The 15487-nt window shown below is 41.3% G+C and overlaps 1 protein-coding gene across 1 annotated transcript; it reads left to right on the top strand.

Annotated features, from left to right (window-relative positions):
- Positions 1-6692: 6692 nt before the first annotated feature.
- On the top strand, positions 6693-15296 carry h6pd (hexose-6-phosphate dehydrogenase (glucose 1-dehydrogenase)). Its single transcript, XM_021569931.2, has 5 exons — positions 6693-6790; positions 9098-9773; positions 12710-12827; positions 12939-13208; positions 13603-15296. Exons 2-5 carry the CDS (start codon positions 9123-9125, stop codon positions 14949-14951), a joined length of 2388 nt encoding a protein of 795 aa, XP_021425606.2. The 5' UTR covers positions 6693-6790; positions 9098-9122; the 3' UTR covers positions 14952-15296.
- Positions 15297-15487: the final 191 nt, after the last annotated feature.

Here is a 15487-nt window from a genome sequence, read left to right as displayed (position 1 = left end):
ATCCTTATCAATAGTAATAACATGATTTATAATGTGAAATTTTTTCTTCTCACCTACTACTAGTACTACTTCGGTAAGAGAGAAAATTAGAGTCAAGAAACCAGTGGTTGTTACTTGTGGTCATCTTGAGGTGTTAAGATTCTGAAAAATGAGCAAGCTAGAGTCTTTATCTTGTTGGACAGTCTTACAAGTAGCTGGAAGCATCTTCCACAAACCATCTTATTTAAAACAGGTCTTTCCCACCCTAGGAAAGGGAGGGGTCAAGTGGAGGGGTGGGCTGGTATGAATATGTGACTACTAATGAGATGGTCTTCATAAAGAACTTTAGAATTTGGGTATGAATATGGGGACACAAAAAAGGCATAAACAATGGCATCACCTAGCAACTCTCATCTGAAGGAATTTCAGTGTCAAGTCCTCTTTGTGAGGATTCGTGTACTTGGACAGGAGAGCCCCTTGAGCTGAGAGCCAAACATAGACAGCCGTCCTCACAAAGACACAGAAAAATCTACTGAAGAGGACAGACATTGTCTTGTCTTATGTTACCATACATGGACAATAATCATACAACAGACAGAAGGAACGATGTTGGTTAAAAATGTGTTAACAAGTAAAGTACACTTTGGACTATACAGTGCATTCGGAAACTATTCAGAACCGTTTCCTTTAAAAAAATGTTGTTACGTTTCAGCCTTATTCTAAAATTGATTAAATTAAAATGTTCCTTCATCAATCTACACCCAATGCCCCATAATGACAAAGCAAAAACAGGTTTTTAGATTGTTTTTTGCAAATGAAAAAAATAAACAGAAATATTACATTTACATAAGTATTCAGACCCTTTACTCAGTACTTTGTTGAATCACCTTTGGCAGCGATTACAGCCTCGAGTCTTCTTGGGTATGACACTACAAGCTTGGCACACCTGTATTTGGGGAGTTTCTCCCATTCTTCTCTGCAGATCCTCTCAAGCAAGTTGTACAAACATCTGAAGGATGATCAATGGAAACAGGATGCACCTGAGCTCAATTTCGACTCTCATAGCAAAGGGTTTGAATACTTATTCTAAAATAGATTAAAAAAATATTAATCTGCATCAATCTACACACAATACCCCATAATGATAAAGCAAAAACAGATTTTAAGAATTTTTTGCAAATGTATAAAACATAAAAAACAAATACCTTATTTACATAATGCTGTAAAGTAACAAAATCTGGAAAAATGGAAGGGGTTTAAATAGTTTCTGAAAACACTGTAATTGTGCCTTTTGGACTCTGCTTGAAGAATGCAGACTTTCAGTCAATACACCAGAATGCATTTCTAACATGATTCATTCTCTGTCACAACGCACCAAAAATGATTAAGACAACGTGCATAGTCAGAAGGATGGCTAAGTATCTACTGGGAAAAACTCTCAGGCAAAGAAACCAAGCATCAATTTGGAGTCAGGTGAACTAATGTGCTGTTCTGTGGTCTGGGGGAAGCATCAGAAAGTGAGATAAGGAGGCTGCAGATCGCACAGAACAAAGCAGCAAGGATTGTTCTAAGCTGGATATATGATTATTCTGTTGTAGTCATGGACAATGTTCTTGGGTGGTCAGCAATCGATAAGATAATTGAAAAAAACATGCTTACATTATGTACACCGTTTAAAAAGACCAAACTCCATTCACAACATGATTCAATTGGTATGAGACAGATATTCAGTCAACACTAGGAACAAGATCCCCACCATCTATGTCTTACCCTAGCAATGAAAATAAATAGGCAAATTAGCATTTAGTTTCAGAGCAATAAAAAAATATAAAAGTTTATCTGAGCAAACCAGAAATCTTTCAATAAAACCATGCAAGCAATATTTTAGGACCAACAAACAATAGATTGTGAGTCACACCCTGACCATAGAGAGCCCTTGTTTCTCTATGGTGTAGCAGGTCAGGGTGTGACTAGGGGGTATTCTAGTTTATAATTTATATGTTGTGTTGTAGTTTATATTTTCTGTGTTGGTGTTTTGAATGATTCCCAATTAGAGGCAGCTGGTAATCGTTGTCTCTAATTGGGGATCATATTTAAGTAGCTATTTTTCCCATCTGTGTTTGTGGGATATTGTTTTGTGTTTGTGCATGTGCACCACGTAGTCACGTTTAGCTGATCGTTTATTTATATATTTTGTTCTGTTTAAGTTTCTCTTTGAATTAAATATGTGGAACTCAACATCCGCTGCGCCTTGGTCCCGTTTTTACGACAGCCGTGACATTGTGATGTCATGTGTGACTCTGGTAGATGACTGAACTTATGTGTCTTTTCAGACTGTCAGAGTATTTATCATTATTATAGTTTAGATTATTTTCTTATCTACTTTTGTATATATTACGTTTTTGTCAGTGTGATATATCTGTTGTTTGTAACAGTGTGTTATTTCTGAAAATGTAAATAGCATTTTAAAGCTTGTTAGGGACTCTTGGAAGATTAGTCCAAAATGAGGTCCTAATAAAATCAAGCCATAAACACTTGATAGAACATGAAGTGAGAATAATTTATTTCTTTATTTTATTTTTGTTATCCCTTTTTCTCCCCAATTTCATGGTATCCGATTGTTTTAGTAGCTACTATCTTGTCTCATCACTACAACTCCCGTTGTAGCGCGCATCCAACCCGGAAGCCAGCCGCAACAATGTGTCGGAGGAAACACCGTGCACCTGGCAACCTTGGTTAGCGCACGGACCGCCACAGGAGTCGCTGGTGCGCGATGAGACAAGGATATCCCTACCGGCCAAGCCCTCCCTAACCCGGATGACGCTGGGCCAATTGTGCGTCGTCCCACGGACCTCCCAGTCGCGGCTGGTTGCGACAGAGCCTGGGTGCGAACAGCTGGGATGTTTCAATGAGAGGCTTCAAAATCATTTGGAAAAAATGAAGATATTGATTAACTTGAAAATGTGGACATTCAATGCACATGGAGAACATTGCATCTGAGTATTCATAAAAGGCTTCTAGTTATTTACACTCTTCTGTCTGCAAGATCTGCTTCATGTATTGAAAGGTTCTGATATTGAGTGAGGCGGTTTCTGTTGTCAGTTTGTCAGTGGTGCTAGAGAGGTGTCAAAGGTTAACGCCCTCGGGAGGTATGCAAATTATCTATTATAATAAAGTATTCTTAATCTTCCTATGGAGCATGCGTCCTGCTAGAGAAGAGTGTTGAACCCCTCCCCCCTCCCCCGGCTGGTACTTCCCCCCCCCCCCCCCCCCCCCTCTGCTGGTTCCCTGCTACTTTGGGATCTGCCAACACAAAGACACTTCACACTGGGGTCTGTGCTTGCATTTCGAGGGTCAGCGAACAGCGGCAGCATCAACGCCATGTCATTCAGGCTCTCCCACACCCAGACCCACAGCTTTTCTTGCACCTCTCGTGCTTTGAGCAAACAGAGAGGTGGAGCACTATTGTGAAGGCCGGGGAGTTTTTGTATAATGCTCACATGAAATGTGCCTACTGTTTTGGACAGTTCTCACGGTTAGGGTGCCCAGACACATAGTTAGTCAATGATGAACCTTTGCCAGTTTGATGAAACGTAAAATTTAAGCCACCGCCTCTGTCAGTGATTTCTATTGAGTTTGTTCTGGTTGCTGAATCCTCTATCAGTCATTGTTAATCACTTAAATAATCCTTAAGACAAATTGTGTGTGTTTGGGCGAAAGTTAAAGGACCAAACTACACACAAAGCGTATAAAGAACTAGTTAACAGAAAATCTTCTTCGCAAGTCACTTGCTCCAGTAAAACAAATGGGGGCTAGGTCCATGGCTAAGTACCTCTAGATTTCCATCTATAGTATAGAGTGGTGTTGCACACCTGTTAACAAGGACCCCATATATTCTCTCAGAATGAGAGGGCGCTTTGTTTGTCTTACAATGTCCTCTTAAGTTTATCACACTGAAACCCAAATCTTTTCAGCACCTCTCACAACTGGAATTTGGGCGGCGTCTGTGTGTGTTTTAAAAGGGACTTTTTTTAAGGGTGGTGTTCAGAAGCAAAGAAAAAAGCCTGTTCGGACATGTTTCCACTCTATGGATGCAAGAAATGTGAGTATGCAGTTGAAACACACAAACAATTACTCACACAAGGGAGAAGTGTAACTATGACTTCACTCTTTGAACAGTCATCCTCACTGCCAGCATCTGCATCACTGCAGCATATTACCTATCAGGGCTGATTGGTGGTTGGCAGAATGAAAGACTTCTAGAATGAGTTAATGGAACTGGTTAGACAAAGCATCGTGTTTAGGAAAGACACAGTGATGGTGGTTATCAAGTTTAAGAGTCAGTCCAGGGTAACATGTTAAAATCCCCTCCTGTAGTGTGGTGCCAAATACATATGCAATGATAAAATAAATGAAATAACAGTGAATCCAAAGGAGAGCGTTTTGAAGTAATTGAAGGGGCAAGTGTTTTATTTGAGATCACAAAAACTCTAATTACATTTTACAGTATTTACTTTCCAAAGAAAGATTTTATCAAATTGAATGAGACTTCTTTTTCTTATCTTGCAATTGTCCTTTGTATCAGTACATTTCCACAGCCACCCCCATGTAAAGATGAGTAGCAGTTTGTGCTTTTAGGTTAATTCCCTGCTCCCAGATCTTGTGTGGAACGTAGAAGGGGAGTAAGAGGACAAACGAAAGTGAAATGTAATTTGGTAAATAGCCGTAGTAAATGTGATGTGTGTTGGCCGAGGGGGGCCTGATGAAGATGAGAGCAGACATTCATATGCGTTCGTTTGTGTGCTCAGCTTGACGACGTCTGCCCTGAAGTCTGAACAAAGGGAAGGAAGGTAGCTAGGGGCTGGGTAGAAGGCCTGGGGGGAGGAGGTGATAGAATACAGTGGCCCTCCAGCTTGTGTCTTGCGGAGCTTGTGCTGCCTCTCAAGTCTTGGGTTATGGCAGGGACAGCTGGGCTAGCAAACTCTGTATGGGCCCATTCTCTCTCTCTCTCTCTCTCTCTCTCTCTCTCTCTCTCTCTCTCTCTCTCTCTCCTCTCTCTCTCTCTCTCTCTCTCTCTCTCTCTCTCTCTCTCTCTCTCTCTCTCTCGCTCTCTCTCTCTCTCTCTCTCTCTCTCTCTCTCTCTCTCTCTCTCTCTCTCTCTCACACACACACACACACACTCAGGAAGCACTGTTTACATTTCACAGTGGAAGGCTACTTGGGAGGGCTCTGGGGTATGGCCACTGGACCTAAAGCTGTGTGTGTGTGTGGTGTGTGTATTGGCAGGATTTAATATAGTGTTATAAGTAGGTTTTGTGCAGTTGAAGGTCAATGTGGTGTTTTCAGGGAAAATTGCATGACCTTATCTGGTAGTTTTTGTGCAGGGAGGTTGATTTAAGATGACTTCAGTCTAAATCTGTCATGTGGTAAAGACTGCAAGTATTGAAAAAAGACCAAAAGAGCACTTGGTTCTACCTTTTCTTGGTTCCATAGGCACTAAATGATGGCATGAGACGGCTTATCAGCTGATGCAGTACGAACAAATGTTTCAGGATACAAAACCAAATATGTAATTTATTTTAATATCTTATAAGAGTCATTATCTAGTTAAAGAAAATATGTGGTGGTAAATGTTTATTTTTTTGTTGTATCATTCTTGTTCTGGTGCATAGCCAAGACTAGTTCTTAGAGAATATTGAATTTACTGTATGGCAATTTTGAGTTAGTTTCTCAATATTTACCAATAATATTGATGTAATGTAGGCCAGGCAATTTTACCATATTTTGTAATCTTGTTATTTTATTTTATATTTATTGTATATATTATTCTATAACAAAAGAAAAAGGCAGGGGGGTAGAGTGTTACCAAAGTGACTCTACAAAGTACAGTACTGTTATGGGTGTCATTCAACATTCAAACAAGTACCTCAGTTGGAACTTCTAAATAACTGTAGTACACCAGTAGAGGGCAGTCATGTTTAGGAGATGGAGAGATGGGAGCCCCGAAGACAAGGGCCAGAGGTGTCAACCACAGGCGGCTGGTAGCGCCTTCATTGGGGAGGACGCGCTCATAGTAATGGCTGGAATGGACTAGTATCAAACACTTCAAACATATAGTTTCCATGTGTTTGATACCATTCCATTAACTACATTCCATAATTTATTATGAGCCGTCCTCCTTTCACCAGCCTCCTGTGGTATGAACTAAACTGGGATTTTAAATAAATGGGATAATATAGATTAGAGGGTCAACATTTGTCATGATTTGTTTGATTTTTAAACAGTGTTATTGAATAATTGACTACTATTGTAGCAAATTATATGAATTCCATTAACCTCTTTCACATTCAACTGCCGAAAGCATGTTATGTTGATTGTCAGAGAGGCTGGCATTAGCAAGACGATGTCAGTTCAGCCGCACGCAGTGAAATAGCCTAGGCGACAGGCTACTGCCATGCTCGGCTTTCGTTTTCTTTTTCAATTCCCAAAAACTGCCAGCCGTAACTTTTTATGTGTAGTTTCAGGTGAACAACTGCACTCTTTTTTTTCTTGTAAAATTCATAAAAATCTAAAGCAACACAAATAAAATGCATTTGCATCTGACCTAATGGTTTAATGCAGGATCCCAATGTAACTGACTGAACAATTACGCCTCTGGTGAAATGTACGGGCTATTTGGTATGCTCATATATCTGTGAAACGCATCATTTATTCAAGCGCTCAGATGTCACGTGACTGCTCTAGGAAGTGTCTTTTGACATAAATATCGATGGATGCGATCTTTCATCGAAACCGACTGTCGAGGGAGAAGGTAAACTTAATTTCCATAGAATGTATATATATATAAAAATAATAAACTAATCCATCTCACTCGAACTATTCAAACTAGCCTAGTCTGAAAATACATATATATATTTGTATATATATATATTTTTTTTCAGACTAGGCTAGTTTGAATAGTTTGAGTGAGATGGATTCATTTATTATTTTTTATGTTCAGACTATGTTAGTTTGAATAGTTTGAGTGAGATGGATTCATTTATAATTTTTTATGTTCAGACTAGGTTAGTTTGAATATTTTGAGTGAGATGGATTAGCTATACAAAATGATTTTATTGTGATTGTAAATGGACAGAAACGCTGTTGTTGGGTAACATTGTATCCATCTACTGCATGGCTGAAGTCAGACAGCTAGCAGGTGTAACTGTCCTGTTAAGAACTCTTTTTTTACATTTTATTTTGTATATATATTGACTTTCAATAGATAGATTGTGATGGCAGGGCCATAGGTGAGAGGACACTATTCATGACAAATACATCATATTTTAGCCAGGGTTATTTAGTTCCGTTTTGTATTTCAGTCAGAAATTAATAGTAGGAGAAAATAGTATGCAAAAGCAAGCTATTATTGCTTATTTTTCAAGGTTTAACATATAATTTGATTGTAAATGTGATAAACACACTAGGCAGAAGGTGGATGTTAAACCATTTGGTTCTGTTTTTTAGTTGCGTGAAGGTTTCAAGGCTCAATATATTTGCACTGGGTGTGTTATGAGTTTCTACAAAGTTCCATATTTATTGAGTGTAGGCTACTGTATAATTTCAGGATGGTACATTTTTGACTTTCCAATATCCAGCCTTTCTGATCATCTGGAGGACTGTGTTGCAATTCTCTAATATCCTCATAGGCAGACTGGGTTAACAATGTGAGCCCTGTTGTTATTCATCAGGCTGCTATGGGCTATCTAGTTTTTCCCCCACAATAGAACTTTTGAGAAGTTATTAATTCAATGGTTTGTTAGTTCTGCACTTATCATGAGTTAATACTTAATCGGTACTCAAAATATGTATTTATAGTATTTTGTACACTATTTGCTGGGGCTGAGTTGATCCCTCATAATCATAAATGAGTCGTTCTGTATAAAAATGGGACAACTATGTATCCATGTAATTTTTTATTTCCCTGAAAGGTCAAAGACATTTTCTCAAGAGGATTGGGATTTAGACACATGGGATAGGTATCTAAAATGATTATGGAGATGGTTCCTATATCTTTGCCACTATGGTTCCTATAGCTTTGCCACTAGCCTAACTTACAATGCGTATACAGTACAGAGCAAGTCTTTATGTCACTGTGACTGAAATCGTTATACAATGTGTGGTCTTACGTGTGGTAAAAGAGGTTTTGGTTACCCAAAGTTTCAAGAACTTAATGCCATGGATATTTGTTCACACTGAATGACCTGGCCTATGTTCATCTTTACTCCTCTTGTTTATTGATCAACATCCTGCAGTCAGAGCTGTGACCTGGGTTGTTTGGATAGGACCACTCCTTAATCTTGACTTATTGTCAGCTAAAAATGTAAATGTTTTAATAAGTTTCCATCCATTCCAAAAGTATTTGATTCCCAGAGGAAATCAGCGGCATTGCCTTTTGTTGTTTGTTGTGTAAACTTCAATACTAGACTATGATTTCAGACGTTACCGTAAAGTTACGCAAGCTGTTTACGGTAGATGCCTCGTCTGTTAATCTTGTAAATGTTGACTTAGCCACACTCTTTTCAATGGGCTCAGTCTAGAAACCATTGTCTCTCTCTGCAATTTGAGCAGTCCGGTTGTCTCTAACTTTCCACCCCAAAACGTAGGCCTCGGGGTTCAAGCACTTGAATACAACCAATGTGGAAAATGTGAAGAACATTTACCACAGGATTGACATGTTATCTACTGACAGAGTAGTTCCTTCAATTTGACACAAATTTCCCTCAATTTGACACAAAAAATAAATACTTTTACCTACAGATGAACCTATAACAGAGACATGTAAGAAGATTATGTTGGGGGGTGATGTTGTAGTTCATGGAATAGCTAAGAGTCGACACTTTCCACCCACAAACCAAATATGCTACATTATTAAGAGTAGGCTAGGCTGCCTCACAGAATTCCTGCTTGCATTGGTGGAAAACCAATCCACGACTGTAATCAACGTGTGTTTTAAGTGGGTAATTCAGCCACTGTGATTGTGGGTTAATAACGTGGAAATACTTAGCAATCCACAACCGGTCTGTAAATCACCTTTTTGAAATTCTCTGATTCTTCTTGCTCTGTCTCTCTCCTGTAGGTGCTGATCTGTGTTGGACCAGAGAATGTGGAAGGTTGTGTGGGCAGCACTGCTGCTTCTGGCCACTGTGTGTGTCCAGAGAGGCTATACCAAGGAAGCCAAGGGAGCACAGAGCCTAGGTCATGTGTCAGTGGTCATAGTGGGAGGTACAGGTGACTTGGCTAAGAAGTACCTGTGGCAGGGCTTCTTCCATCTGTACGCTAACCAGGTCAGTAGCGGCTACAGCTTCTCCTTTTATGGCGGAGGCCTGTCGCCCAACGATAAGGCCACGCCGATCCTGTTTGATGTGCTGAAGGGAGTGGTCTGTCCTCGGGAGTTGTCTGTGGAGCGCTGTGCCCTGGTGAAGGAGCAGTTCCTGAGGCTGGCTGAGTATCGGCAGTTGAATACTTCAGAGGACTACCAGGCCCTGGGCACACACCTGACAGAGCAGCTGAGGCAGGAGGGCATAGTGGAGGCCGGCAGGCTGTTCTACCTGTCAGTGCCAGCCTTCGCTTATGCGGACATTGCAGAAAAGATCAACAACAGCTGCAGGCCGACTGACGGGGCGTGGTTGAGGGTGGTGCTGGAGAAGCCATTTGGCCATGATTTCAGTAGCGCCCAACTCCTGTCCACTCAACTGGGTGCCTCCCTCAAAGACAACGAGATGTACAGGATCGACCACTATTTAGGGAAGCAGGTGATGTAGGCCTCTTGATCAGTCCATACATAGTAGGTTACACTTTAACACAATACTTCACATTTGAAGCAGGTCTTTGGTTTAATTAAGCTGACCGTCCTGAAATCGGGCACTAGAATTACTTTTTTTTAAAGTATGTTGACATTACTTATTTTATTGATTTCCCACCGTTTTGTAAGTCAGAAGAGCCAGAGCTTCCTAGGACTATGTAAACATCTTCTGGGGGGTGGTCCTTAGAAAAACATTTATCCAGCTTGACTGCTTCACGACACACACATATGGCAAAGCAATCGCTTAATTTGTCTCGAGGAGGTGGATCTAAATACATAACTTTCATGGCTCTACACTTCCTTAAACCTAAAAGAAGTCATTTGTGTGGAAGTCAAAAATTTGTTTTACATCAGAGGCAGACACATTGCATATGCTCAGAACAACACAATTGATCCCTTTACATAGCCCTTCTCCCTTTGTCTATAGGAGGAACACACGCTGTTTAAATGGCCTAAAAATATATATATTTTTTTTATTTCAACTTTATTTAACTTGTTGAGAACAAGTTCTCATTTGCAACTGCAATCTGGCCAAATTAAAGCAAAGCAGTGTGACACAGACAACAACACAGAGTTACACATGGAGTAAACAATAAACAAGCCAATAACACAGTAGAAAAAATAAAGTCTATATAGAGTGTGTGCATGAGGCATGAGGAGGTAGGCAATAAATAGGCCATAGGAGCGAATAGTGACAATTTAGCAGATTAACACTGGAGTGATAAATGAGCAGATGATGATGTGCAAGTAGAGATACTGGTGTGCAAAAGAGCAGAAAAGTAAATAAAATAAAAACAGTATGGGGATGAGGTAGGTAAATTGGGTGGGCTATTTACAGATGGACTATGTACAGCTGCAGCGATCGGTTAGCTGCTCAGATAGTTGATGTTTAAAGTTGGTGAGGGAAATAAAAGTCTCCAACTTCAGCAATTTTTGCAATTCATTCCAGTCACTGGCAGTAGAGAACTAGAAGGAAAGGCAGCCAAATGAGGTGTTGGCTTTGGGGATGATCAGTGAGATATACCTGCTGGAACGTGTGCTACGGGTGGGTGTTGTTATCGTGACCAGTGAACTGAGATAAGGCGGAGCTTTATCTAGCATAGACTTATAGATGACCTGGAGCCTATGGGTCTGGCGACGAATATGTAGCGAGGGACAGCCAATTAGAGCATACAGGTCGCAGTGGTGGGTGGTATAAGGTGATTTGGTAACATCCAGATTGCTGAGTAGAGTGTTGGAAGCTATTTTGTAGATGACATCGCCAAAGTCGAGGATCGGTAGGATAGCCAGTTTTACAAGGGTAAGTTTGGCGGCGTGAGTGAAGGAGGCTTTGTTGCGAAATAGAAAGCCGATTCTAGATTTGATTTTTGATTGGAGATGTTTAATATGAGTCTGGAAGGAGAGTTTACAGTCTAGCCAGACACCTAGTTATTTATATTTGTCCACATATTCTAGGTCGGAACCGTCCAGGGTGGTGATGCTAGTCGGGCGGGTAGGTACGGGCAGCAAACGGTTGAAAAGCATGCATTTGGTTTTACTAGCGTTTAAGAGCAGTTGGAGGCCACGGAAGGAGTGTTGTATGGCATTGAAGCTCGTTTGAGGTTAGTTAGCCCGCAGCAAGAGCGACATCATTGATATATACAGAGAAAAGAGTCGGCACGAGAATTGAACCCTGTGGTACCCCCATAGAGACTGCCAGAGGTCCGGACAACATGCCCTCCGATTTGACACGCTGAACTCTGTTTGTAAAGTATTTGGTGAACCAGGTGAGGCAGTCATTAGAAAAACCAAGGCTATTGAGTCTGCCGATAAGAATACGGTGATTGACAGAGTACTGTCTTTCATCGATGGCGGTTATGATATCGTTTAGTACCTTGAGCGTGGCTGAGGTGCACCAGTGACCGGCTCGGAAGCCGGATTGCACAGCGTAGAAGGTACGGTGGGATTCGAAATGGTCAGTGATCTGTTTATTAACTTGGCTTTCGAAGACTTTAGATAGGCAGGGTAGGATGGATATAGGTCTGTAACAGTTTGGGTCTAGGGTGTCACCCCCTTTGAAGAGGGGGATGACCATGGCAGCTTTCCAATCTTTAGGGATGGGGATGATTTAGACAGTCCAAAATCTGTTAAATTTGTTAACATCACTGAGACTATCACAGTGCAGGTGCATTTATACGGAGACTTGATTACACACAGGTGGATTGTATTTATCATCATTAGTCATTTAGGTCAACATTGGATCATTCAGAGATCCTCACTGAACTTCTGGAGAGAGTTTGCTGCACTGAAAGTAAAGGGGCTGAATAATTTTGCACGCCCAATTTTTCAGTTTTTGATTTGTTAAAAAAGTTTAAAATATCCAATAAATGTCGTTCCACTTCATGATTGTGTCCCACTTGTTGTTGATTCTTCACAAAAAAATACAGTTTTATATCTTTATGTTTGAAGCCTGAAATGTGGCAAAAGGTCGCAAAGTTCAAGGGGGCCGAATACTTTCGCAAGGCACTGTATGTTTGGTAAAGTAATAAAGAAGTTGAAATATTTTGGGTAGATAGTTAGAAACAGATTCTAACTTTATACTGTATGGACATTATAAAATATGAAAAGGCTTCATTGAGATAATTTTGTCTTTTTATCATATTATATTTGTAAATGTTTTATTATACTTATATTGCCTACTAGATAATATGGGTTGAAACGCTGTTTTTTTTCTCAGACATAAATAAACAATTAGAGGTGAAAGCCAAGGTCATGGGGGGGACACTACTACATTGATACAATTCTGCCCTTTTGCAAGATTGATGACTAAAACCTTAGCGAAGCAGTGCAAAACGACTGTCAACTCAACTGGTTTTAATTCTAATGTTTGTTTCTTATTCTCAAAAGGTTGTCTCTAAGATTTTGCCATTCAGAAGGGAGAACAGCAAGCATCTGGATCTTATCTGGAACAAGCACCACATTGAGAGAGTTGAGATTGTACTAAAGGAGACCCTGGATGCCAAAGGTACTGTATAGTTAAAGTGTATTAACCCCCTCTATAAAATATGTGATGGGGATAGTAACATCACCTGTCAGGGAGTTTTTGGTTGTTTGATTTATTCTCCCTTTGTCACAGGTCGCATCTCCTTCTATGAACAGTATGGCGTGATCAGGGACGTGATACAGAACCACCTGACTGAGGTCATGACCCTTCTGACCATGGAGCTCCCATCCAACCTGAGCAACACTAATGAAGTCCTCAAGAACAAGCTGAAGATCTTCAGTGCCTTGCAGCGCCTGGACAGGAACTGTGCTGCCATTGGTCAGTACCAGGCCTACAATGCAGAGGTACAGGAAGAACTGAGCAAAACAAGGGAACACTTCAGCCTCACCCCCACCTTCGCTGGTAAGTGTCATGAGAACGTTTGTCTGTAGGAGTTCTTCTATTCAGCCTGTGCATTAAAGGCTTATTAAAGGAGAAATGTTTTGTCATATAGTAATAACATATGATTAGGGACATGTGTTTTGGGCAATCATGTCACATGATCTGGTTGTTAACCTTTTATTTAAAGCTTTTTCATCAAACTATCCCCCTTTCTTTTTATGTCAGATGTTCCAGCACCATCCTCAGACAAATGCTTTCATTTTTGGTGTAATTCTGATTTCTTCAAAAGGCTTAAAATAAAGGTTAAAGTCTCAGTCATGTGACATGATAGTCCAAATCACAGGGCCCTACATGTGATACATAGATTATTATATATTTTTTATTTCAGTGATATAACAGTTTTTTTCTATTTCAGGTATAATGGTGCACATTGACCTAGCCCAGTACGAGGGCATGCCAGTCATTCTGACCTCAGGGAAGATGCTGGATGAGCGCGTAGGCTACGCTCGCATTCTGTTCAAGAATGACATCTTCTGTATTCAGAGCTACAGCAGCGTCCACTGCAAGCCCAAGCAGATTGTGTTCTACTTTGGCCACGGCACTCTGCAGTACCCAGCCATTCTCGTGAGTAAGAACCTGTTCAAGCCAGACCTGATGGACACTGAGTGGAAGGAGGTAACAGAACACAAAGATGTCAGTGTATTAGGTTTGCCCATCTCAGACTACTATGTGCTGACGCCAACAGTGGAGAGGGAGGCTTACGCAGAACTCATTTTGCACATCTTCCAAGGCCGGAAGGACAGCTTTATCAGTGCTGAGAACCTGCTGGCCTCCTGGAGTTTCTGGACACCTCTCCTGCAGAGCCTGGCCGACACCTTTCCCCGCCTGTATCCCGGGGGAGCGGACAATGGCAACATGCTGGATTTCAAACAGTTGGGACGGAAGGTGACCTTCGCCAATGAGGCACTGGTCATGGTCACCCAGGACCACATAGGCGGGTCTGGGAGGGAGAGCTTCCAGGTGATGCAGGGGAAGTACCGCAGCGCTGACATGGTGTCTGCCTGGTCCAAGGAGCTCATCGTGCGGCTGGCCGCAGACCTGCAGGTTGCAGCGGAGAACGCGGTAAGGGAGTGCGGACGCTTCCACCTTGCCCTCTCCGGGGGCTCCAGTCCCCTAGCTCTGTTTCAGAGGCTGGCCCGTCACCACTACTCCTTCCCCTGGAGGGACACCCACGTGTGGATGGTGGACGAGCGATGCGTGCCTCTCACAGAGTTGGACTCCAACTTCCGCACCCTGCACGACCACCTGCTCCAACACGTGAAGATGTCCTACTTCAACATCCACCCCATGCCAGTGCAGATGAACCAGCGGCTGTGTGTGGAGGAGGATAGTGGAGCGCTGCTCTATGAGAGCGAGATCACCCAGTTGGTTAATGCTTCCAGCTTCCACTTTGTCCTGCTGGGAGTGGGCTACGATGGCCACACTGCCTCTCTGTTCCCAGGCAGCAAACTAGATGCAAGTGGGAACAGTCTAGTAGCCTTCACCGAGAGCCCAGCCAAGCCTCACCAGCGTATGAGCCTCACCCTCAAGGCTATCAACCAGGCCCAGAAAGTAGGTGTGCTGGTGATGGGTAAGAGCAAACATGAGCTGGTCACTCAGCTCAGTCGAGTCAAGGACAACCCAAAACATTGGCCCATCACTGGGATCCGGCCGACCAGTGGCAGGCTAGTATGGTACATAGACTATGATGCTCTTTTAGGATAGGGGATACTGTATCAATGAAATTATGTGGATTAAATTAATGATTTGGATTAAATTAATGATTTGCTGTAGTTTTACTCTTTTGCTATATTTTGACCAAGAATGTAAAGTAATGATAAAGTTCTGTTGATTCCGTGCACCTTACTTAAAGTTGAAGGTAGATGTGGTATATATTTTCTTTTTCAATATACAAGATGTAGGGTTAACGTAGTGTGTGTGTGATGCACTCATGTATTTTAAAGAAGTATGATTTTTTTTATCTCAGGAAAGCAAAGTGGATATGGAAGTTTGTTGTTCAGATAATGAATAATTATTAAAATACTATATTTTATATAGTTGTAAAAACAGTATATTTTCTCATAAAGCTACCTGTTCTCCACTGAACCAGCATAGAATAGGATTGTTAAAAGGGGATTTTGAACTGTGAAAGGCCAATAATTTAGGTAAAAATGAATGATCAACAGATAATGTAGGCTATAGCCATGTATTATTGTATTTGTGCCTCAATGACAAAAGAAATCAAACTGCATAATCAAATC

Source organism: Oncorhynchus mykiss, chromosome 17 (assembly GCF_013265735.2).
Source record: "Oncorhynchus mykiss isolate Arlee chromosome 17, USDA_OmykA_1.1, whole genome shotgun sequence".
NCBI classification, from domain to species: Eukaryota; Metazoa; Chordata; class Actinopteri; order Salmoniformes; family Salmonidae; genus Oncorhynchus; species Oncorhynchus mykiss.
Note: the sequence above shows the minus strand (reverse complement) of the source record. Positions and strands in the feature narration are given on the sequence as shown.

Bases quoted from the DNA above. Each gene is read 5' to 3' on its own strand.
- h6pd (XM_021569931.2), top strand. From the start codon at position 9,123: ATGTGGAAGGTTGTGTGGGCAGCACTGCTGCTTCTGGCCACTGTGTGT. The intron at 9,774-12,709 runs GTGATGTAGGCC...TATTCTCAAAAG, and splicing joins ACCACTATTTAGGGAAGCAG to GTTGTCTCTAAGATTTTGCC. The intron at 12,828-12,938 runs GTACTGTATAGT...CCTTTGTCACAG, and splicing joins GGAGACCCTGGATGCCAAAG to GTCGCATCTCCTTCTATGAA.